This window comes from Podarcis bocagei (assembly GCF_964188305.1).
Source record: "Podarcis bocagei genome assembly, chromosome: 10".
NCBI classification, from domain to species: domain Eukaryota; kingdom Metazoa; phylum Chordata; class Lepidosauria; order Squamata; family Lacertidae; genus Podarcis; species Podarcis bocagei.
The window spans coordinates 72,138,781-72,164,860 of NC_138135.1; the positions used below are offsets into that span (position 1 = coordinate 72,138,781).

Consider the following 26,080-nt stretch of genomic DNA (forward strand, 5'->3'; position numbering starts at 1 on the left):
GTTGTTGTTTAGTCGTTTAGTCGGGTCCGACTCTTCGTGACCCCCTGGACCATAACACGCCAGGCACTCCTATCTTCCACTGCCTCCCACAGTTTGGTCAGACTCATGTTTGTAGCTTCGAGAATGCTGTCCAACCATCTCGTCCTCTGTCGTCCCCTTCTCCTTGTGCCCTCCATCTTTCCCAACATCAGAGTCCTTTCCAGGGAGTCTTCTCTTCTCATGAGGTGGCCAGAGTACTGGCGCCTCAGCTTCAGGATCTATCCTTCCAGTGAGCACTCAGGGCTGATTTCCTTCAGAATGGAGAGGTCTGATCTTCTTGCAGTCCATGGGACTCTCAAGAGTCTCCTCCAGCACCATAATTCAAAAGCATCAATTCTTCGGCGATCAGCCTTCTTTATGGTCCAGCTCTCACTTCCATAGCCCTGTTTAGGGAAGTTTTTAATGTTCTCTTGAAAGCCGCCCAGAGTGGCTGAGGAAACCCAGCCAGATTATTATTATTATTATTATTATTATTATTATTATTATTATTATTATACTGTAACCCAGTTACAGTGGTGCCTCGCAAGACGAAATTAATTCGTTCCGCAATTCTCTTCGTCTTGCGGTTTTTTCGTCTTGCGATGCACGGTTTCCCATAGGAATGCATTGAAAATCAATTAATGCGTTCCTAGGGAAACCGCCTTCAGACCAGGTCCGGGGACAGTCTGTCCCCGGACCTCCTCTGAAGGCTGGGGGGGGGGACAAGGGCTTTTCTTCCCACCCCCAGCATTTTAAAAAACCCCGGGACAGCGGAGGACTTCTCCCCTGTCCAGGGCGATCTTAAAATGCTGGCGGGCGGCATTTTAAAATCGCCCAGGGACAGCGGAGGACTTCTCCGCTGTCCGGGGCGATTTAAAAGCCCCTGGGAAGGCAGGCAGGGGGGACAAAGACTTTTGCCCCCCGCCAGCCTTCCTCTTCTGAAGGCTGGCGGGGGCGAAAGTCTTTGCTCCCCCCCCGCCTGCCTTCAAAAGCTGTCCGGCCAAGGCTTCGCGGACCTCTCCGCCAGCAGCGGCAGCGCTGCCACTGCTGGCGGAGGGTTGCCGGCATGCCGAAGCCTGCGCGTGCTGACATCAGCGCTCCCAGGCTTCGCGGACCTCTCCGCCATGTCAGCGCGCGCAGGCTTCGGCATGCCGGCAACCCTGCAAAAGACGTCCGGGGGAAGCGGGGAAGAAGCGCTTCTTCCCCGCTTCCCCCGGACGTCTTTTGCAGCAAGGGGCTGCAGGGAGATCGCTATCTCCCCCCAGCCCCTTGCTTCAAAAGAGAAGACCCGCTGTCCCCGGGGCAAGCTTCGTTTTGCGAAGCAAGCCCATAGGGAAATTCGTCTTGCGAGGCAACTCGAAAATGAAAAAACCTTTCGTTTTGCGAGTTTTTCGTCTCGCGAGGCGTTCGTCTTGCGGGGTACCACTGTACAATGAATTGATGAGAGGAGGGATAGGAAATTAATGCTGCATAGGCCCAAATGTCATTTCACTATAAGCGTCATACTTTTTGTTTCTGGCAATGCGATTCCTTGAAAAAACAATTGATTTGGATGTAAGCACTACAAAATCTTCTTGGTATCAGGTGGAAATATTTAAGCACACGCTTAGCTCTGTTATTGAAATCAAAGGGAACCAGTAAAGCTTAGCTTTCCCCCTATTATGCTCTGAATTAGTAACAATCTTAAGGTTTTTATTAGCAATTTCTATGACCAAAGCAATGCAAATACATTTATTAATCACCAGTTTCTATAAATACCTTATAGCCATTCCATTTATTCATTTCCAAAACAAACAAATAATTCCTCTACTTTTCTTAGGTCTTGTAATCACAATAACTCTGACATTAAAAAAAAAAAAACTAGATAGGTTTCAGTATTATAAACCCTTTATGGCTTCCTTCTATTTAGAATGAAATGAATAAATTAGCATTACTCTTTGGTTATCTTCAAACCCAGTGCCTCACAGCAACTGGAAATCAGGCCAAGATCGATAACTTAGTTTCATTTCCCTGCATTTGGCCATTTCTCTGTATAACAAATGACTCGGATGTACCTCTTTTCTGTTACTTACCTCATCAATTATTTTTTCTTTCCAAGTGATGACATTATATTATAATGTGTACCCCGTATTAAAAATGATCATGTATTTTTAGGAAATAAACAGCTGGTCTGAAACCTCTCAGGGTCTGATTTAATTTCACCGTTTTACCCAGAGAGAGACTGGGAGTGGACATTTAATTCATGCAGTGGTCCCAGATTTCTTCTACGTTCTTTTCACTGTTGGGAGAACTAAACAAATGAACCAGGGACCTCCTGCATACCCTCCAACATTTCTCCGATGAAAATAGGGACGTTCTATTCCATAATAATATTATGAATAATTTTTTTTACTATTCATACCCTGCCCATCTGACTGGGTTGCCCTGGCCTAGCCCCTCTGGGTGGTTGCCAACATATATGAAAACTTCCCTATACAGGGCTGCCTTCAAATGGCTGGAGGGTCAGATAACTACATACCCTCCACATTTCTTCGATGAAAATAGGGACATCCTAAGGAAATGTTGGACATTCCAGGATCAAATCAGAAACTGGGACAGCTTCTGTAAATCCAGGGCTGTCCCTGGAAAATAGGGACACTTGTAGGGTCTGGGTCCTGCATTTATTTGAATGAAAGATCTTGCAGGGTCAAAGAGATCCGATGTTCAAATCATGTGTGTGCTTTCCTAGAGGTCTGGATGCTTCCTCTTTCTCAACCACAAATCAAAGTAATTTAAGCAGGCGATGACTTTCCTTGCCATAAGCTGCCCTGTTGTTTTTTCAGCAACATGTGCACCTGTAAATCTAGCACATCTGAGCACACAAAGTTTTAGAGGCTGCTTGTGTAACTCAGGATCTGCTGGGATGGAAAATAGGAGGCACGGGTTACTTGTGTTGAAAATATCGGCTGGATGCACCTGCTCTTTGGACTGTATTGTACATGAATTATACGTTTCTAACACTGATGAAAATTAATTTCACTTTTATGGAAGGCATTTACATAAGAACAGGCTTAATGAGATACAAACAGCTGCCAGTTGCTGCCTTCATAAACAAATCAACACCTAATGGCTGAGTTGCAGGATAATTGGGTAAATGTAATTAACAGTAACTCTGAAGGTAGCAAATATAATTTCATCAGCCCTGGGTCCTTAGTCTCTCCTAATAGTTGAAAAGAACCAGCATTATCCCATGTTAAATCCAGTATAACAAAACATACTTTGTGGTTTGCCTGAAAGGAACGCTATTTGCTGTATTTCAAAATTAGGATAATTTCCTTTAAATCTTTGTAGCTGTAGATATATAATGAAAGCTTAAATCTGACACAGAGTTGATTTGATATGAAAAGAAGTGAGGAAGCGAAAGGACAGGGGGCACAAGGGGGCATGGTTACAGTGCAAAGCATAACATAGTTTTAAACATTAGTAAATGGCAGATTGAGCACTGTAACAAAACTCATATTGCCATACAGTCTTGTTCTATGAAGTTGCCAAGTGGTAATTGCCCAAGCAACCAATTGTTATCACTGAGAATGCAGCTGACATTCACCCTTTCATTTTTAGTTTCTTAATTAATATGGCCAAGCAGTTTTAAAATTGTTAATTGCTGTGCTAAATACAGTAATCCTCATATGCTGCTGTCACCTGGAGGTAAAGTGTAGCTCTCAAAATGTAAAGGGGAGGCAGATTTTGAAGGAGGAGGAATATTTTTATTGTTATTTCAAGGAGTGGCGCCTAAACCTTGCTGTGTTTTTTCAAAATGTTCTTTTCACCTATGTAAGAATCCAGCAATGCAATCCTAGACATATACTTGTTCATCACCAAAAGAGGAAAGTCCTCACCAAAAGGGGGGTGAAATAAGGCACATATTTGCATGTGCTCATATAGAATTATAAATGCAAATTTAGAAATAATGACACAAATTTAGAAATAATGACACAAATTTAAATGGAAATACTATGCATAACAGGAAAGCCTGTGACTAGGTGGACCAATGTGGCTGCTCTTGATGAGTTTAATGGGACTTAATACCAGACATTTGTGTACAGGATTGCTACCTAACTGTGCAACTTATTACCCAAAACTACCTGATCATTTTCATAAGGATTCTCAAAATTCCTCCTTCAGGTGGGGGAGCATGAGACTCTTGGGTGGAATCTACACACATACAAAAACACTGTGAAAATGCTTTTTTAAAAAAAGTTTTGAAAACTATATTGAATTTGCCATAGCTCGCTGCTGCCATCTAGTGTCACATCTGTGTATTGCACTGAGTCCTTAATCTCAGGGATGTAGGTTTGAGCCCCAGGTTGGACTAAAAAATCCTGCATTGCAGGGTTTTGGACTAGATAACCCTCGTGGTCCCTTCCAACTATACAATTCTATGATCCCTCAGGTTCTCTGATATCAGATCTTGAGGAGTGGTTTGTGTTTTTAACTAGAGTACTCACTTACATTCTTTATAAGCATCTGCCAGCCTTTTGTGGCTGTCTCTTCCCGTGCCCTCAGTAACTTTCAGCTGTCTCAAGTGGGTCTTGGAGGTGGAAAGTTTGAGAAGCCCTGTTCTAGGCAGTTCACAGCATATCAAAAATAGTAAAACAATTAGCCGATCATAAAACTCCCAGGAATACTAAACAATTTAAACAGTATGAAACAACAGCTAAACGTTTTTGCCTCAGCAGGAGCTCACAGGGGCAACTTTAATAGAAGATCAAAAATACCATTAATTTATTTTAAAGGCATCATTTTTGTCACTGTCATTAAAAATAAATAAATGAGGAAATGCCAAAATGTAACACCAGTCCCAAAACTTAGAACATAGAGCACTCCGCTTAGATATGAAAGAGAAAAACAAACACTAGGATTTGACAAGCAAGCAAACATTCTTTCATGTTCGTCATTGGGTTTGGGATGTTACAGCTTGTGGTTAGTCTCTTCTGACTTCATTGATGTTTATGAGGCTTGCTTAGTGATTTCTCTCTCTCCTTGGTGTACCGCAGTGACTTCTGGAAACACCATTCTAAGACAGTAAAGGACTTCTAGGACAGGAATCAATGACCCATTATCTTCAGATCATTGACAAGATAAACAATAAAGGGCTCGCTGTGGACATTTATTATCAGTTGTGCCTCTGTGTCATTAGGGAGTCCTTAAGAGATGAGTAACGGATTTGATAGGCTAGAATGAGTCATCCATAGCCATTATGAGCTATCCTGTAAATGCATTCTCTGCCAAGGGAACATCATTAAAGCTAGAAAACCGCCCATGCACATAAACTCTGCATGTGTAAGGACACGTCAAACAGTTTCTTTGAAAAGCATCAATTCAGGATGGACCTGAAAATTGCCATTCAGGGTGAAAAGTTTATTGTAATTTAGTTTCACTTTCTAAATGTAGGTGGAATGATGGGAGACTGGATTTTGTAGTATATGTATTCAAGCTTATTCATATGGATTAGTTATCCTTAACCCTTTAAAAGCCCATTCCACTGCTCAGACTGCATAGGGTATGCAAGATGATTATGTTGTATATAATATATAATATTCTACTGTAAATGGATTGCAACCTGAAGAAGGTCATTTTTCAATATGGACTCCATTTAGATCTCTCTTTCTGGAACCAGTCCTAGTCACTGACTAAAATAAATCTTGACTCACTCACCACAAGACCAGGATCAGTCCAAATCTCCATGAGTATGAAATTGCAAAACTATATAGGAAAGGATAGGCGAAAAGCCTTCATTGGTTGGATGGGTACAGCTTTTTATTGTTTTTATTTCAATTCAATAATTTTTAAATCTTAATTATATGTTACTACTTACAGTCCTCAACATCTTCAATGGAAGATTAGATAGATAGATAGATAGATAGATAGATAGATAGATAGATAGATAGATAGATGTGTGTGTATACACACACACACACACACACACACACACACACACACACTTTGTAAAAATAAATAAATTAAGTAAGTAAATTAGTTCGTTTCTGAGACACATTTAAGGGTATTGAACATTCTGGCATCACTTCTCAATTGAAGTGTTGCTAAATTTTGTTCTATGTATGTTTCAAATCGTTCCACTTCAGAAACAGTCTGTGAGTACCAATTTTCTTTCCAGTGTCCAGGATTCCATTGAAGGCACTATTTTCTGAAAACCAGCTTATATATTTTTCATTTGAAATGTCATCCTTTAATTTGCAAACTCTTATACAATATGCTATGGTTATTTATTTAACAGAATTTATATGCCACTTGATCGAAATTGAATCTCAAAACTGCTTATGAGAAATGTGCTTATATACTGAGTGTTATATTAATGACACACACGTTTATATATATCTATTTTATCTTTTAGGTCCAGTGCTACACGTTTCCGTTGGAGTCAGAGCTACTACACAGCGCAAGATGAATGGGCTTTAGACAACATATACATTGGGCAGCAGTGCCCAAACATGTGCAATGGGCATGGCTGGTGTGACCATGGTGTTTGCAGGTACCGCATGTTTGCTCTTGTAGTGGATGAGTTGCTGTTCATGGCCTTGCAGTTATTTATTCCAAAAGCCAGCAGATCCAGTGTCTGGGGGCATAGGAAGACCCTAACTTGCCATGAGTTGCCTGTGCATTGCAGTGAGGGAGGCAGGGCTTTAGGACTGGAATCTTCACAATCTGCTTTCTTCGTGTGGAAAAAGAACCTTCCATCTGTCTAAATATTATCAAGTTCTCTGTTCACATACATAGGGCAAGGTTGTTTGCTCAGTTATTTTTTTCAAGCAATATATGTTTGCCCCTCTCTACAGATGTGATTCTGGATATCAAGGCACTGAATGTCACCCTGCAAATAATCTCCCTTCAACAATAATGTCTGATTTTGAGAATCCAAACAGTTTAGAATCAGGATGGCAGGAGGTGATTGGTGGAGAGATTGTAAAACCAGAGGAAGGCTGTGGAGTTATCTCATCGGGATCCTCTCTCTATTTCAACAAGGTATATGTGTACACACCCCTTAATACACATTTATACGTACTTAAATTATATCTGATGTAACTAGTAAGGAAGTCAGCACTGTGATACAAGATTAAATGTGAGTTTAGATTTATTTTTAAAATAAAACCTAAAATCCCTGTGGCCCACCAATGTTTTTACTGAAAAACAACAACAGGAATGCAGACCCAGGATCTCCTGATATTAAAAGCATAAGCTGGGTCTTTGTTTATTATCTGTAATGGGTATGAGTTACTTGTGCGTAAACTGGTGCCTTTCTCGGTTAATTTGCCTTGTTAAACCTTTCTGACTGCGCAGCCCCTTCTCATGGTGGCTGCCTCAGTCACTGGCAGAATCCGTCAGTGGGCGTTTCTTGAACCTCTTCCAACATAAAAGTTGTTTGACACCCAGTCTCCTCCTCCTCTCACTGCGCGGGAGTCTTCTGTGCAGGAAAGGCGTGGGTAGCGGAGGACCTGGGCTCTCCTCACTGATGTCCAGTGAAGAGTCCTGGAGCCCTCTCTCCGATTCCCCCACCTGCCCCCCTTTATCCCTGGTGTTGCGCTGATTGGCTTCCCCCTCTACTGAGCTGTTTCTCCCCCTGCTGCTGGGTCCTTCGCCCGCATCATCTGGGAGCCTCCCCTTTGCCTCTCGCTCTGATGTCAGTTCCCTGACATTATCTGTGGACCAAATCTCACAGACATATAGGGTCGCATTGGATGTGTCTGGGTGACCAGCTAGCAGGGTGTTGTGAAAATGCTGCCACAATTTCAACATTGGCAATCAAGGGAAGGTGTAGCTAGAATGGAGTGACTGACCTCTATTTGAGTCCGAAGCGTAGAAGTTTGGTCCCTGTGTCCCAGTTCAACTCTCCCACCCTTCCAAAGCCTGGTTAAGATATGAACCATGGTTTGTTTGCCTCCAGCATTGAAACTGCACCTGACTTGTGGACTACAGTATTTACATTTCTCAATCTGTAAAATTGGAATAATCATGCTATAATCCAAATTGTGTTTCAATATTTTCTTCAGGCTTTCCCCAGTTACAGATGTCTTTGTTTAAGCCATGTGCATTTAGCGTCACTAGCCCCAGGTTGATACATGTGCTATTTTAAATAAAAGTCTTTATTTGTGTGTTGCCTTTGAATTGTTAAAAAAGGTTAGTTTATCTGAATTTTTGCTGATATAGGAAATACATGTTTTAATTTCAATTATTACTAACAAATTTTGCTTTGTACCCAGCTTATGTAGGGAAAATGCTTTTGATCCAGTGGTGGAAGCTGCATATATAAGAGAAGGAAAGGCGATTTTGCTGATTCTCTTTCCACCACTCCATCCCCCCCCCCCCGCCCCCAGTTCCCAGCACACACCCTCCATGCTGTTAGGGAGATTTCCCCAATCCTCTGGAACAGGGGTGACACAGGGGCCTGTTTCAGGAAAGATGAGTCAATTTGAATTGCATCTTCTCTTATTTTATTGGGTTCCTCTGCTGGATCAAAAGCCATTGTGCAAACAGAACATCCACTCTGGATTTTACCTTACACTCTGTTTTAATTGTCTGTAATCATATTTGAAGAATGTTGTTCCTTTTAATTAGCCTTCCTTCTCATTTCCTTTGTGATTTCTGTAACTGGAGACCTTTTTTTAATTAACTTTAATTATGTACTGCCTCATCCCATTGATGGAGTGGTTCTCATGTTAGAAGTATGACACAGACAGCTGTTCTTTCTGGCATTGTATATGCTCTTCACCTGAGAGATGGAGTCCTCTGTGCTTTCCTCAGGAAATCAGACTATCCCCAAATGGATCACAGCCGCTGGAAGCTTACACATTCTACATTTGTTTATTTATTTTACCCATTTATAAACTGCTTCACAACTTGAAGCCACCAAAGAGGTGTACAACAAGGTAGAAATGAGATAAAATGCACACACACAAATGCTTCTAAAAAGCATTTCTGCAAATATACAGTTGATATTCCATAAATCACTGGGTCACCTCAGGGAAACCCTTCTTAAACAAAAAATGTCTTCAGTAGACATCTAAAGATCATGACGTTAGGCACCTTTCTAATTTCAGCTGGAAATTGATTCCAGGGGCCTGGAGCTTCAACACTAACAGCCCAGTTTCTGGTTATAAACTTAGTGCCCCTTAGGGGAATATGATAGTTTCCAGCAGTACCCCATCTGAGGGGGATGGTTGCCGTGCAGGGCTCTATGGGATGCTTCCATCCCATGGGTAACTTGGTCCCAAGTGGTTTAGGACTTTAAATGCTAAAAGCAAAACCTGATAGCAAAACAGCAGCCAGTGCGGCTCCCTCAACAGAGGTGTTATATGGTGTTGACAGGATGCTGCAGCCGACAAACTAGCAGCAGCCTAAAATGTAACTCCCCTACCAAAAAAACCCCTCCAAATTATTATCACTTCTCCACTAAAAAATTGAGCTGGGGAAAAATTGTTCAAATTTTGCTTTTCTGTGACCCAATATTCATATGGTGATTCAAGCTCTGACTTTGGGGATCCAACGATGCTCCACCATTCAAAATCCAATGCAGGTATTGAATTAATGATAACTGAATGATAACTTTGAATAGGAAGCCTTACTCTTGGCAGGCAGATCGAGGTCAAATATACCTTCTTGTCCCCTGAAAGGAACATAATATGTATTTCTGCTGACTTTTTATTTTATTTTAAGTGTATCAATCAGTTTAAATCCAAGTGATAAATTCTAGTCACTCAATGCCCACATAGATCTTGTCAGATGTCTGTCAGCAGGCCTTGGAGGATTCTGAGGATAACTTCTGAAAGCTGTCATGGGAAGGCCATCATCAAAATGACAAACCTGTTTGGCTTTTGTATACTAAGCTCAGGATTTTTGGTTTTGAAATAGGCCTTTGTATTCAAGCTAGGAGAAATATCCCCGACTGTATACTCCTAGATGTATTTCTGTGTGTAAGTTCCTAACAGGGGGAGCTGCCTTACACTAAGTCAGGCTATTTGTTCTTCCAACCCAATATTGCCTACTTTGACAGACAATGGCTCTTTCACATTGTGTGCTTCTTTTAAAAGAACTTACCACAGATTCCACCTGCTATTGTCCTCCCCTTTGTTTCATATCTACACAGTCTATATCCCTACCAATAATATCGGAGTGGTCCATTTACTGAGGCTTTACCATCTGAAGTACATACTGGCACCCTCAGTTTGTGGATGCCACAACAACACTTTGATAATCTCAGATTCACAATATCCACTTAATATCCCATACATTTGAAGTATAGAATAAGTGCCCCCGTTGTTGTTTTTTACTACAAATATTAGCTATCTCAGTAGCTTTGTTTTGTGTCATCGCCCCCCCTCCTTTGTCCCTTGCCTACTGTAGGCTGGAAAGAGGCAACTGGTCAGCTTGGATTTGGACACCACGTGGGTAGACTTTGTCCAGTTTTACATTCGGATAGGTGGGGAGAGTTCTTCCTGCAACAAACCAGACAGCAGAGAAGAAGGTATCCTGTTGCAATACAGCAACAACGGAGGCATCAACTGGCATCTGCTGGCAGAAATGTACTTCTCTGACTTCAGCAAGTCCAGGTACCAGTTCAGACCATGATGGGACATTTGAAAAGCCTGTTTCTGTGTATAGTGCACAGCATTGCTAGCCATACTCTTATCACTAACAATAAAAGATAAACTCAAGGGATAGTGCGGAACTCTGTTTTGGATAGACTGCTGAATTAGAAGCATTCTAAGCCACAACTAAGCAATCTGAGTTCTCATATGATTTATCTGTTCATTTTCACTCAAGTGACATGACATTTTTAAGCAGCAAACAGCGTGTCAGTCAGAGAAATGTGTCATGAAACACACACACACTGTGAAATAATCCAAGCACACAGGTATTCTGTGTGTGCAAGCTCCCTAGTATGTAACCTTTTAAACGTGTTGGAAATCTTTGCATCTAGATTTGTCTACCTTGAACTTCCTGCTGCTGCGAAGACGCCCTGCACTAGATTTCGCTGGTGGCAGCCAGTGTTTTCAGGGGAAGGATACGACCAGTGGGCTATTGATGACATCATAATTCTGTCAGAAAAACTGAAGCAGGTCATCCCCGTCGTTAACCCCACTTTACCTCAGGTAATCCACAAGGGCAACTAATTAAGTTCCTGGGTCAAATGAAAATTCAACTAGAGATGCCATGGTAAGACTCCAAGCTCTGTTTCCAATGCAGACATTGTACAACATCTGTGCCAGGCCCTCCTTATACCTGCTTCTATCAAATTTGATTTCTATCAGAGGGGAAAGTATTTGTGGCCAGATTTGCAAACTCACAAATGCTTTCTAGAGGAAACAATACATGCAGTCGTATGTGTGACATGCTATTTTTATTTAAACAAATTTTAGCCCATTCTTCAGCCAAGGCAACTAATTGTCAGTGCTTACATAGCATGGCAATTTTAAACTGATAAGCCCCTGTCAGGCTTCCAGTTGCCCTGGACCATGGCTCAATGTACTTTGCGGGGTTGATATTAAACAGCTGCAGGTTTTGGTCTCGCTCTCTCTTTCTCTCTTTCTGAACTCACACAATTTAATTTTCTTTTCCTTTTTTATTATACATTTTTATTAGTTTTTTAACATATCATTTCCAACAGTCATTTAACATACATTCTTATCTTATACAATATTTTAGACTTCCATCAACTACCTCTGAAGAGTTCCCATTCTTTATCACTTAATCTGCATTTCTTAATTTCTCTGTTACTTTTAATTGTCCTTAACTGATCATTCTCTTCATAGTCTTCCTTGCAATATTTTGCATAATCCTCCTTACAATCTGTTTATTACAATTGCTTTTCAAATAGTTCAGATATTTACTCCAGTCCTCTAAGAATCTCTGGTCCCGCAGGTTTCGAATCCTTCCTGTCAGTTTGTCTAATTCTGCATAGTCCATCACACAATTTAATTTTCATCCATGTGGGTGAAAACAGGTCACCTGATGTCATTCTGATTTCAGGTGATTGACAAATGGGTAGCCCATGGGGAGTGAGAGAAATAAAGACACATGAATATAGAGGGTCACAAGCAGTAAAATGGTTATAGCAACATATCTTGTGGGATGTTGTGACAAAAAGTCAAAGAAAGATTGTAAGGCAACTTTTGAAACTGAGTCCTTGAATATAACCAGGTGGGCATCTCAGTATATTTTAGTTGTGTGTCCCACTGATTTCAGTGAAACATATTTCCAACTAAAGACAAAGGAAATGAACTTCAGCCCTGATTGTGCAGGTGTGTACTTGTATGTTTTTATATATACTGACTTCAGGCCTTTCCAGATTATTTTTTCTCTACAATATAATATATTTATTTTGTGGGACCAGTGTTGTCTTCTTTCTCTTGTGGAGATATTACTGGATAACTCAAACTATTTCTCTAGCTGCTGCATCTATTGCTTTTTCAAATGCTGGGTAGGGTGTCATTCCATAGCTGCAAAGAACTTTTTTTAGATGTTGCTTGTATGATAAGAACTATACATGGACATCCCATTACCCACATCTGTGACAATGAATGGATTGTTTGATTGTTTACTTATTTTGGAGGCTGTGGGCTCCCCTTCTGTGACTTTTGATGGGATAGTGTTTGTCCTCTTGATCATGTGCAAGAGCCTTTGCCTTTGAGGTCTAGCTCACACGTGCATGTTCACCGCCTGAGATCAAGCGATGAATGGGTAATCTCAGAAGCAGCAGTGATAAAACCTTCAGTTCATCTCAAAGTCAGTATTTTCCAATGGAGTTGGTTCACATATGCACGTGTGAACCAATCTCACATGATTTAAGCAGAATTTATGTCCACATAAAAGTGGTGAGGATCACATCATAAATCTCTTTATATCCAAGTACTTCAGCGCAACTCCTTTGCGTATCAGGTTGCAAAATCCTCCTATACTAGACACAATGAGACATAATTCTTTCTGTTTTGCTTTATATTTCCAACAGAACTTCTATGAGAAACCAGCATTCGATTACCCTATGAACCAGCTCAGTGTGTGGCTGATGTTAGCTAATGAAGGGATGCCCAAAAATGAAACTTTCTGTTCTGCCACCCCATCAGCAATGATATTCGGGAAATCAGAGGGCGATCGCTTTGCAGTGACACGGGATTTAACACTGAAACCAGGATATGTCCTTCAGTTCAAGGTACACATCATTACAGCTTAAGAGAAAGCTAATTGCCCTGACCTTATTCAGTCAAGCATCTGAACCTATTCAGATGGTGATTCCGAGATGTTTAACTAAATGTTTACCTCTAACAAAACTTTCTCTTCCATTGGAATTCAGCCGTAATCTCTGGCTTTTATATGCAGGCCTTTGTTTAGCCACTTTCACCACATTATACATCCACACACACCCCAACACACACAAGATCCTCACATCCAGGTTGATTGTTGTAGCAACGGGACAGCAAATATGAACAAGTACAACTGCATTATACATTTCTGGGAAGTAATTACTTAAATTGGAGAGTGGTAAGGTCAGCTCTTGCAAAGTGTGATGAAAAGACAGTCAAACCATAGTCTTAAAAAATGGTGGACTCGTTCAAGATTTGATTAGAATGAAATCTGAAGGGGACTATCAACTCTTGAGTAGGAACAGGAACAGGCTGGGGCGGGGGGGGGGGAGCCAGCTAGTGCCAGGTTTGCCTGCCATGATGTCAGGCAGTCGGGTATATTGAATTTTTCAACTTTCAAATTCCAAAAAGTTGTAATGTGACTTGGGAATTCAAATGATATTCTGGTTTAATTAATATAATATAATTTAGTTTTGTTTGGTAAGTAGAATGTGTGTAAAATTGCATAGAAATTATACCCTATAGTAATTTTATTTTTTATTATTATTTTTACTTAGAATTACTTGATATTTTCAGAAGGTAAAATTAAAATTCTTTGTTTTTCCAAAAGAAGTTTATGTACTTCTTCATCTAACCGCCCTGAGATCTGCGGATGAAGGGCAGTCTACAAATTAAGTAAATAAATAAAAACATAGACTTACCAAGCTAAATATTGTCCAGTAACAAAAATAATAGCAAGTTTAATTCATCATACCAATAAAAGCCCCATATTCTAAAGACTTCACAGTAGAAATTTGCAAAAATTTAGTTTCACCCCCTAAAATGACACACCCTAACTCTGCCTCCTAGGTTGTGAAAGTACTGACTATTTCCTAGCCAGGTGGTGGGACTTGTCCTCTCTTCTATAGTAAACATGTTGATTGTCCCTCTTACATGATCTTCAAGATTTACTGTCACCACAGCAGCAAGTATTGCGTCAGGGGAAATGGCAGTCACATCATTCCTGTAATGTCAGAACTAACTGTTAGACGAAAAAGAAAGTTTATGTGCTTTGACAAGCTGCTGTGTCTGAACCCTAATCAAAATTTTATTGAGTTTATAATGAAATCCCATTGTGAATTCTAGGGATCGACTGCGATAGAATTTTAATGAACTAGCCACAAGTACATGATCCTTACATAATTGGTGGATACAGGCGCTGAATAATTTACAAACAGAATTATTAAAGACATCACATGTTTACAGGCAGCTTTTCAAATATAATTCCCACCATTCTACAAATAGGGAAGTTGGCAAGGAGCCTGGGGATTTGTAGAATAATCTCATTCCGCTTTGACATTACAGTGACGAAATGCCACGCAACCTGAGAACTGCTTTGTCTCCGTGTTCACTGTGGGTTTTTTGTGACACTCTCTTTAAAGCACTTCCACTTTGGGGTTAACTACATGCATCACTTGCTTTTCCAAAGTGGCGTACAGCACTGCAAACTTCACAATGCCACTAATCCTGCTTTGGAATCAAAGTCAGCAGAGGTCTCTTCAAACTGTGCAAAGACAGTGACCCCGAGGGGAAATTCTCAGCCTCCATCTCTTTCTGTTCTACTCTCTGGCTGAGAGTTCCTGTTTCCACAAGTGCTCAGTGCAAGGAAGAACAGAAATTTGTATGGATGGTAATAAGGCAGGGATCACTGCAGATGGTGACAGCAGCCACAAAATTAAAAGATGCCTGCTCCTTGGGAGAATGGTGATGGCAAACCTAGACAGCGTCTTAAAAAGCAGAGACATCACCTTGCCAACAAAGTTTCGTATAGTTAAAGCCATGGTTTTCCCAGTAGTGATGTATGGAAGTGAGAGCTGGACCATCAAGAAGGCTGATCGCCGAAGAATTGATGCTTTTGAATTATGGTGCTGGAGGAGACTCTTGAGAGTCCCATGGACTGCAAGAAGATCAAACCGATCCATTCTGAAGGAAATCAGCCCTGAGTGCTCACTGGAAGGACAGATCCTGAAGCTGAGGCTCCAATACTTTGGCCACCTCAAGACTCCCTGGAAAGGATCCTGATGTTGGGAAAGATGGAGGGCACAAGGAGAAGGGGACGACAGAGGATGAGATGGTTGGACAGTGTTCTCAAAGCTACAAACATGAGTCTGACCAAACTGCGGGAGGCAGTGGAAGACAGGAGTGCCTGGCGTGCTCTGGTCCAGGGGGTCACGAAGAGTCGGACACGACTAAACGACTAAACAACAACAATAAAGCAGGGGCTCCTCCAAACAAGCTGGTCTTCATCCTGATTTGCTTGCACAAAGCTTACGCAGAGGTTATGCAATAATCACCCTCGATTGAGCATTTGTTATTCTATGTTTGCAGGCTGGTTACATGACAATGAGCATCAATCCTGATTTGCTTTCAGTATATTTATATGTCTTCCTGTTAATCATTCATCCCATAATTTTCAGTGCATTTCCTTCTCAATTTCCTAACCTCATGCTAGGGTAAGATAGTACTTTAAACTCTTTCAATTGTGTGAACCTAGATTTCCAGCCTCTGCCTGACAAATCCTCCAAAAAATAGTCTTTAGGGTTTACCCCTATAGTTGCTGGGGACAGGGAAGCTCAACAAGTACTAAGGCATTCAGTAGTATTTTCATAATAGATAAAAATCTTTACAGAGCAAGTTTGCTTGAATTCTTGGGAGGAGGAAACAAGCTTCATGCATGTCCAAACTCTGGCTGTGAGCAGGTCGAAGTGGGACCATCAGGCCCTCTGTAAAAACCGTTATAGCTCATGGCTATAGCATGGTTTACGGATCATGGCAGCAGATCTAGCTCCAAACCTTTGCCTGGCATGAATGGGACAGGGTCGGCTTGTTGGCATGTTCGAGTCATTTTCACATATCTCTTCATCCAATTGCCACCACAACCCCATGCACAATGAGAATGAAAAGGGTACCGTATATAACATTATCAGGCCCTCACTTGCTGTAAGAGATTTGTGGAAGGAAAAAGTAGGGGAGAAGCTTGGCTGTTCTGTTCTCCTCCACTTTGGAACTGCTACCTCATTCTCTGCAGCATAGAGATAACATCCAAGCGGAGGAGAGAAGGAGAAAAACAGCCCAGCTTCTGGAGGGAAGTTTGTGTTGTGAGAGAGATTTGGGGCGAAAGATGCAGGAAAATTATCTTATCCCTTTCTCTCTCTTCTGCAGAGCTGCAGGTTTCCCTAAGCAGTTTTCAACCTGGGCAGAGATGCCTGAGTTGTATCGACTCTCACCCACCTTTGAACATGTGTTCCCCACCAAAAAAACTTAGGCTAAAATGAACCACATATACAGTACTATGCTTTATCAAGCAGCAATGGACTCAAAACATCAGAAGTCACAGAAATATGAGGCTTTAAACATGTGGCCATTTGGTCGGCACCAAGATTGAAAAAGAAGATTCCTAAAACAGTATTCAAGAAAAAAGAATTACCGTAGTTTTATCTCAGGAACAAAACATGCACTCTTTGTGTTAATGGGTTGTGAGAGTCTTCCAGCTGGGAAGATTCACCACATGGAGTTTGGGGAGCTGGAAACCAGTGATAACCCCCTGCTCTTAAATTTTCTTTCTTCTAAATTAAGAAAATAGTGGACTAACCTAACAGAAAGCAAAGACTGCAAAATGCTTCTAAGTCCCTCTGAGGAGAATGCGGCCATAACTAGGGGACTTTCTGAAGTTGCTTGCTGTGTGACTACCAAGCTCGTTTAGAGCAAAGAGCACTTAAAAGTGGTCACAACCTGTTCAATACAGCCAGTGTGGTGCAGTGGTTAAGAGCGGTAGACTCGTAATCTGGTGAACTGGGTTCGCGTCTCTGCTCCTCCACATGCAGCTGCTGGGTGACCTTGGACTAGTCACACTTCTCTGAAGTCTCTCAGCCCCACTCACCTCACAGAGTGTTTGTTGTGGGGGAGGAAGGGAAAGGAGAATGTTAGCCGCTTTGAGACTCCTGAAGGGGAGTGATAAAGTGGGGTATCAAATCCAAACTCTTCTTCTTCAATACATTGTATGGTAACCCTAGTAATGAGCTTGCCTATCTGTACGTTTCCTTGGGGTCCCCAGACAGAAAAGAGGTTTCACTAGATAAGTGGGTAAAGTGATGGGGCAGTGGCACTCACCTGGCCTTCTGGCAGCTGGCTCTTTGCTGCTTACCAGGAAGCAGAGGGGGAGACATCAGGGAGTTTGGTTTGCAGCAAACATATCAGCAGGAACATCAGATTGGTCCCGCTGGTGCTATTCCGCTGCACCTACCTCCCCGCATAGTGACTCAGCTGCTCAGAGATGAGGTGAGCGCCGCCACCCCACCAGCTGCCACTGGGTTTCACTTGGCATTAGCTGAGTTTTAACCTGAGTCTGGGCAAGCAACACATAACATGGCATGCCATGACTCCTGTCCCTTGTTTTGGATTAGCGCAACTGGAAACTGTTCTGCTGGAGACTCTTGTTTTTGCTCTCAGAGGCTTAATAGGATTTCTGAATTCAGCAAACAGCTTCTGATATATGTAAGTCAGATTAGCTTTTTGGCATGACTTATATTTTAAGCCAGGAGTGGCAACCATTTTGCCCCCTGGGGCCAGGCACGCACAGGTTGAGGAATTTGCATAGTGCAGCAGGTAATAATGTTCTGCATAGCAGAGAAAGCTTCATTTGCATTTGTACATTCCCCCCTTCATTTGACAAGTTGCCCACACATTAGCGTAGCATTTCTATGAGGTTAATAGCTAGCTAAATCAAGCTACAGGTATTGCCTTAAGTACTGAGGGTTAACTAATATGCATTGTTCTTCTTTCAGTTGATTTGATGTCTCTTATTTAACTTTATCAAAAGCATGACTTGGTCTTTTTCCAAACCATTTGCTTACACAAATAATCAAGAGGAGGTTAAAAGCTGAAATTCTGAGAAGTAAATGCATAATTGTATCTGAAGTTTTGGAAGGGCAGAATTTGGTGAAGCACAGTTTCGATACTTCAAATGGGCCAGAGAGTTCATAGGTGATACACAAACGGCATCTACCTAAATATATTCCCTTCCCTCTTCCTCAGAACATAGGCACCATGACTGTCTGAAGTAAAGTGCACTTGCCCATAACATTTATGCTGTCTTTTTAAGGGCTACAGCTGGGCCACCTCCTATATTTTGCAGGAGGTATTTATATTCACAATTAAAATGTATTCAACTGCTCTGGCACAACAAATACCCTTTTTTTAAAAAGGACTTTTGCCACCAGGAAAGCGACAGGGAAATGCACTAATAAGTGTGGGATAAATTGTTGAGTGGTGGGAAGACATATAACTTCCACGTAAGCAAATCAGAATGAATAGCCAATAAAAAGCAAACACCATATGACCCTGTAAGCTGTGTGCAAGCAAAGGTCAATGGATGCTCAATGAATGGGTTGTCTAGACAAGACTCTGAACACTGTAAGACTTACTTCTGAGTAAACATTCATAGGGCTATACTGTGCATTTTTGATACTTTGTTTAAGCGGGAATGTTATGGTACTTTCAGTAAATGCTTTCCTATTGGGACAGTGCCCTACAACCCCCTGGAGATAAATACAGTGCTTCAGAATTAGTATAGAAACCACACAATACCCAATTACAGTGGTTTTCAACCAGTGTGCCATGGTACCCTGCGGTGCCTTGAATGGTGGTCTGGGGTGCTGTGGACAACACTGGCCTCTGCAGTGGCGTAGTGTGGGTTGTCAGCACCCGGGGCAAGGCAAGTAATTTGCGCCCCCTAACCCGTGGATTTGCGCCCCCTAACCCTAACCCCCAGATGTTGCGCCCGGTGCGGCCGGCCCCCCCTGCACCCCCCACGCTACGCCACTGGGCCTCTGCCCCTCTTTCCTTCCCTACCTCCTCTGACGCCCTCTTGCATCTCTGCCTCCCAGAGGCTTGCACAGCTGTTTATTGCAGCAGGCAAATGATGCCTCTGGGAGGCACCTCTCTTTGGGGTGGGGGCAGCTCAGAGACCAGGAACGACAGCAGGGGCTGCCTGGAGGACTCCCAAGGAGAGGGTAGAGGAGAGGAGGCTGAGGAAGCACTTCACAAGGAAGGGTGTTCGAAAAAAGCTGAGAGGCTGCCAGCTCTGCAGGCAAGGGGTGACATAACTGGGCTCCTGAGCCCCACAGAGGCGACGCAGAAAGAATGTAGTTGGTTATGGGAGCCGTGGACTCAAAAAGGTTGAAAACCTCTTCAGAAACTAACAACATCCCCCTCCAGTTATCTTGAAGTTCTCTGACAGGCAGATTCATAAATGTAAATGAAGACGTGAATAGTTAAGAAAAATAAAACACAGCATTACATCTGACATTTGCACTCCCTTCTGATTTTCCACCATTTCTGTTTCTGATTTTTTTAAAATTTATTTTGCAGCTGAACATAGGTTGCACAGATCAGTTCAGTAGTTCTGCTCCGGTGCTCCTTCAGTATTCCCATGATGCTGGCCTGTACTGGTCATTAGTGAAGGAAGGCTGTTACCCAGCATCGCCAGGGGTCAAAGGGTGTGAAGGAAGCTCACGAGAACTGACTGAGCCAACCGCATATTACACAGGTGACTTTGAAGACTGGACCAGGATTACCATTGTCATTCCAAGATCTCTTGCCTCCAGGTACGGGTTGTGATGAACTTATGGCGCATGGTAGTTTTTTGTTTGTTTCTGTTTTAGGCTGCAAGAATCTGGCAGCTACCTCAATTTTCAGGCTATTGTTGAAGAAACCCCAGAAAAGTAGTTTCTTTATAAAATTAGAACAAAACAAAGCACAGCATTTTATTTTTTTAAAAAAATATCTTTTAGACATGCAAGCTGCAGTAAAAAGAAAAGAGCATGTTTCTGACAAATAACATTTTCTTCCTTAGTATTCCCTCTTTCTTTGGGATTATCAATTAGGTCTGGAAGGCTGGCTGGAGAGCGATAAGCCCTCTGAATAAAATAAGCCATATCAATAGGATTAATTTCATAAACAGTTACTCCTGGGTAAAGAAGCAGCAGAAGGGCATTTGAGCTACTGTGTAATGTGCCGTGTCATTGGCTGATGATGATGAGTGTTAGGAAGACTCCTCTGTGCAGAGCGAGCAAAACTCCGGTTCAGAATATCCAAAACATTCTCCCAGCTGCAAACAGAAACAGAAGGACTAACAATAGCAAGTGCCTACCCAGTACAGAGTAGATCATCCAGTGTGATTTCTTTGGCTCCTACCTCTGTTGTGCCTGAAGTACTGCCATGTGCACCATTTGCAGTCGCCACAGCCGGTTGTTTATTTATTTAGGGAGGCGTTCAGCTCAGTTTTACTCAGAGTATACCCATTGAAATTACATGAACAGGACTAACTTAGAGCTATTTCTTTCAGTTGGTCTGCTCTGAATAACACTTAGCTGAGTCCCACCCTAAATAAAAACCTAACCAGCTGTGCTGTTGAATACCACTTTTCACTCTACAAAACAGCTTTTGATATAGGTGAATTAGTATGAATATGGCTTAAAAACAGTAAAAATTTCAGTTTAAACAAACACCCCCAGCGAGCAAGGTCACAGATGATGAAAGTTGTAGTCCAACAACATATGGGAATTCACACTTGGGAATAGCTGAGAAACTGTGGGTTGTTGAAGGAAACCATGGTTTCTAATCCTGGATTATCAACAAACCAGTTTGTTTTGATTTTCTCCAGGTCAGATATAGATATAAACTTTGGTTAGTACAGGCCAGGAACACAACCACAAACAGGGAGTTTGCCTATATAAAACAGGGAACAATGCTTTCAGTCTCCCCTGTGTGGCCATGTCAGATGAGAAGAAAGGTGTGGGGAGCATTTAACATTTCAGCTGAAATAGTCCTTTGTGTGGCAACCTATGAGCTCTATTTCAAAGGAACAGATACTAGGGTTGTTAATGCATCTGGAAGGGAAACATGTAGTTGCAATGGATTTTAAATGGCAATTAGGACAGGTGCTGTATAGAAAGCTGTATTAGCTCCAGAATCCCAAGCTACTGTATCCATTATAGATTCAGATGCTATTAGTCATTGCTTTTTCTCTCTGGAAGTATGGCAATATTGTAGTATTTTGACAGGTAGGAACGGATTCCTTAGGTTCTAGGAAACAGCACCTTCCAAAACAGTCTTAGTGACTTTTCCAGAATTGAGATGGGCAAATCACAGCCTAAATGCCTTGTTCAAAGAAAAAGCGTGTGACATAGGTAGGAGTTTATCTTGGGACTCAAGCACGTATGCACATGGACATACTCCTTGTGCACGCTCATTTCATGAGTTTTCCTGCCCCCCTCTTCTCTTTTGCTAGCAGTAGTGGCCAAGATATTTTGTTGTAATGTGTGTGTGAGTTTTCAGACTGGCTCCTTCTGTTACTGCCTTAACAAATATTTACAGTGCATGGCATGCTGTGTAGCAGGGGGAGCTGGTGTCTTCATGGTGAGAATGTATCAAATAATCAGTGTGTGTTGCAGTTTAAGTATTTTCCCCTTAATTAACCAACAAACAGAAGTGCCAAGTCACACAAAGCTGACACTAACGAGTTTGCTTTGCCCAACACAAATAGCACCAAATCAGTAGCGGCAGTCTGTTTAGCATTATGTTCTGCAAAATAATCAGGAATAGGAAGCAAAAGCGAAGCAACATCGCCCAACCCAAAAGGAGCACGGATCGGCATAATTAAATTCATCCCGTTGCCATTACAGATGGGGTACTGTTACCTCTCTCAATGTGTCAGCTGTAACTGTTGTATGTTGACAGATTTACATCCCAGTGCTAAATATATTCCCTTGTAAGTAAGTTCCATTAATAGCAATGGAATTTGCTTCCAAGTTTTAATACATTATGGAATTATTTATTATGTTTTTCTCATGAGTCCAAGCCACTCAGAGAAATATGCATAGATTTTGCAGTTGGTTTTCCCAGCCACGTACCATATATTTAACTTCAGGAATTATATTGCACCTTGCACCACTGACCATTCTCTGGGTTCGTCCAGTTTCATGGCACACATGCCCAATTTATATTATTGACTCTTAGGAGAAGCTCTTAGGAGCAAAGTAGAGAGTACAAAATTGAACTCACCTGCCTGTACTACTGCTGCACATCCATATACTGCTAAAATGTTTGTATAGGCCCAGCATACATATAGTCAATAACATGGCTATTTGCAGGACAAATCAGTTGTGCAATCTGGACTACTGGTGTTAGACTTACATGTGGCTTAAATACATAAAATCTAATATCTACATGAGTTCAGACTAGGCCTGGAGGCAAAGCAGTCATGCCCAGTGACAGGGCGGGCGGGCGCTTAGAGCCAGTATCACTCCACCTGGTGGGAAGATTATCTGAATCAGACAAAAACAAACTGCAGCTTCACTTAGTTTCATGAATGGCTGCATTTAGACTTGCCGCACTAATGTAGTTCAATTGGATCGCCATCATTTTAATGATTTACAACAAGTTTTGTTTAATATTAGTTATATAAGCATATACCTATGTACAAATAAATACTATGTACATCTCCATTGTGTGCAAGCCATTGCAGACCATCACCTCATGGTAAATGTTTTATAGCAGTAGCAGTGCATGCACATCTTTTTGAAGACTAAATTTATTCCTGTTATCACAGAGTTCTTCTTACTATGTGGTATCTACTTTGAGAGCTTGTGTAATATAGCATATCTTTCTGGCATTCCATGTAGTTTTCTGCTTTCAATATTTCTATCCATACAGTAAAACCAGATTCCGCTGGATCCAAGAGAGCAGTTCACAAAAGAGTGTACCCCCTTTTGGCTTAGATGGGGTATACATATCAGAGCCTTGTTCCAACTATTGCAATGGGCACGGGGATTGCATCTCTGGAGTCTGCTTTTGTGACTTGGGTTATACAGGTAAGACATTGGTTTATAAAGAATTGCTGTGGATATCAATACGTAACATTCTGTTCATCCATTTGACTGTGCTTATATTTGGGGAGGAAAGAAACATTATATTTGGGGACTGTTGGCAGTGTATGGAGCCTGAAACTAATTTTTCATGCACACAGCAGCTATATCTATATGCATGTAGGCATCTGGGAGAATCAGCATTGAGACTGACTGGTTGTTTGGCAAGGAGAGGGAACAGAAATCCGGCCTCCTGCTCTTGTTGCCAAACAGCTGATCAGCTCGCTAGCACAGTTTTTACAAGAGAACAGCACACAGGCAGGCTCCATAGCTGGATGAGGGATGGAATTGTGTGCCCAGCTCTACCTGCTATATACAAGTTTCCATCTTCAGCTAGGGCTATATTCACATATATTCAGCTTGCTAGACCGTAACATCATGTGGTTCTTCTTACAAGCTCCTGTGAAAAATTATGTTTGCAATACTTTGATTTTCTTCTTTTCTTTTCCTAAAAAAAAAAAGTACCCAGAAAAAATGCTGGGCTTCTCTTCTGAGTCCTCAACAACAAACAAATAAAGGTGAAAAGATTCTTGAACAATAGCACTGCCTGCTCCTCCTTGCAACACACTTCAGTGCCAGTGTTCATTTTGGATGTCTTTCATTTTAGAGGGAGAATTGGTGTCAGAGAGAGCAGGAGCAGGAGGGTGGGGTGTTTACAAAAATGACTAAATGTTATCACCCCTGAGCTTTGTGCAGAAGAGACTAATACATGTGATTCATGTAATGCTGCTTGCCAGTTTATTGACCTTTGCTACCCAGCACTCTTTCAACAAAGAATCTCCCATATTTTTTTTCTTCCCCATCTGAAGCCTCACATGGAACCTGTGTATCTAACGTACCTAACCACAGTGAGATGTTCGACAGGTTTGAGAGGAAGCTGAGCCCTCTCTGGTACAAGATAACTGGAGGGCAAGTTGGGAATGGTTGTGGAATACTCAGCGATGGAAAATCTCTTTACTTCAATGGACCCGGCAAAAGGGAAGCAAGAACTGTCCCTCTGGACACCACAAGCATCAGGTCCGTTGTATATTCTGCTTCTAAAACCTGTGGGCAATACTGACCTTACTTTGCCATCAATTTTGCAGAACAATGAACAAGTTTCAAGTACTTCTCAAACAAACAAGGATTTTGAAGAACTGCTTTTTATGTAGAGTTACAGTAATTTGAGGGACATAAAGTTACTTAGGCTCAAAAATAGCTTTTGTACTACATGCTGAAGCAATGGCATTTAGCTGACCTGTCAGCAGCAGGAGGGAGAGTTGGAAGGGCATGGTGACAGAGAGGTCAGCACTGTGCAAACGCACCAGCAGGATCACTATATGAACTCTTCCCGTGCATTTGCATAGAACTGACCTCCCCACTGGCTTGTCCCTCCCTGAAAGCAATAATGACCTTATGCCTGGAGGCTAGGTAAAGACTGCTGCCACACCCTGCCATCCGCTACTGAAGTGGGTATATCATCAGAGCCAAAGTGAAATAACTTGTTAAAATTCAGAACATAGACTCTGGCTATATTTAGAACAGACAGTTATATTTCGTTCAATGTGCATTTTGAAGACGAAAGTGCTTTCTTTTCAAACATACAGCGAAATCACACTCAGCTTGCTTAAGCCCAGTCTGTTTTGAATGCCAGTTCTATCAGGACTATATTATATTGTGTGTGGATGATTCTCAGACTTTAGCAAGCCTCTTCATGTTCATGCATCCTGCAAGAGAACAGCCACCAAGAATACCTTGTTCTGTGCCCTTGTTTGCGTCAGTGCACAAATGTCACTTGAGGAATCTCTTGACGGTGGTGCATGGAAAAGTTGGAAATAGGAGGAAACCAGAGTACAGATTCCAGAGTGTTGGTGTACTGTACTCCTCGTGGTTCAATTGATCAACATTCTGTAATGAGCACAGAAACAGAGAAGACTGTTTTATTTAGAAATAATATTACATTTGCAACACACCCTATTGAAAAGCCAATTAATTTTGGTACAAAGAATGTCGTACCTGAACTGCTGTTGACTACCTGGCCAACTTCTGTATCATCAACTTTTTGTGTCCATTCCCCGCCTTAAACTCTGTAGACCCAGGTCTTTCTATAAAAAATAATAAAAGCAAGCTACTCTTCCCCTTAATAGTGACCTATTAATGACACCTCTCTATGACAATATGCAGGTGCCAAAATCCTATACAACTGTTAGTGGTACAGTTTCACAGACCTCCATTCCAACATGAAATTTCCAGCATGAATAGGTTCCTGGGGTACTGGTGGTTGTATTAGCCTTCCTAAGCAGGCTGTGCATTCTGTCCCACTCAATGCTGTGATGCTTCTTGCATAACACTAGTTCTGACTGCCAGCCCACACTGACTGCCGGTAGCTCTCTGGGGTTTCAGACAGGGGACCATTCCAGCCCTATCTGAAGAAACTCTTTCCAGGTCTGTCCTCAGTCACCTCATTACCTTTCTTGAATGGCTGAGAATTTTGCCTGTAGCATTTCTGTCTTGTGGGCTGCCAATAGGCTGTCCAGACGAAATTTTATTCTATTCTTAATGGCTATCGCTTATGATTTTGTTCTCTGTCTGATCAGTCACTGCAGCCACATATGGGAGCTACCTGACAGCTGCAGAGGCTAGATAAGCATTGCAAAAGGGGTGGGTTTTTTGTTCCCCAGCAGATGACATCTGGCTTGGTAGCTGTAACCACCTAAGCTTTCATCTGTGCTTCAGATTCTGCAGCTAATGGCCACAGAAGAG

General features: G+C 41.9%; 1 protein-coding gene across 3 annotated transcripts in view; it reads left to right on the forward strand.

Annotated features, from left to right (window-relative positions):
• Positions 1 to 26,080, forward strand: part of RELN (reelin) — a 296,593-nt gene that overhangs the window by 200,143 nt on the left and 70,370 nt on the right. For all 3 annotated transcript variants that reach the window (XM_081211340.1, XM_081211341.1, XM_081211342.1), the window contains 8 exons: positions 6,413 to 6,550; positions 6,855 to 7,041; positions 10,417 to 10,622; positions 10,994 to 11,165; positions 13,022 to 13,222; positions 19,782 to 20,017; positions 23,127 to 23,284; positions 24,148 to 24,355. In XM_081211340.1, the coding sequence (XP_081067466.1) occupies positions 6,413 to 6,550; positions 6,855 to 7,041; positions 10,417 to 10,622; positions 10,994 to 11,165; positions 13,022 to 13,222; positions 19,782 to 20,017; positions 23,127 to 23,284; positions 24,148 to 24,355 (1,506 nt within the window). The remainder of the gene's footprint in view (positions 1 to 6,412; positions 6,551 to 6,854; positions 7,042 to 10,416; positions 10,623 to 10,993; positions 11,166 to 13,021; positions 13,223 to 19,781; positions 20,018 to 23,126; positions 23,285 to 24,147; positions 24,356 to 26,080) is intronic.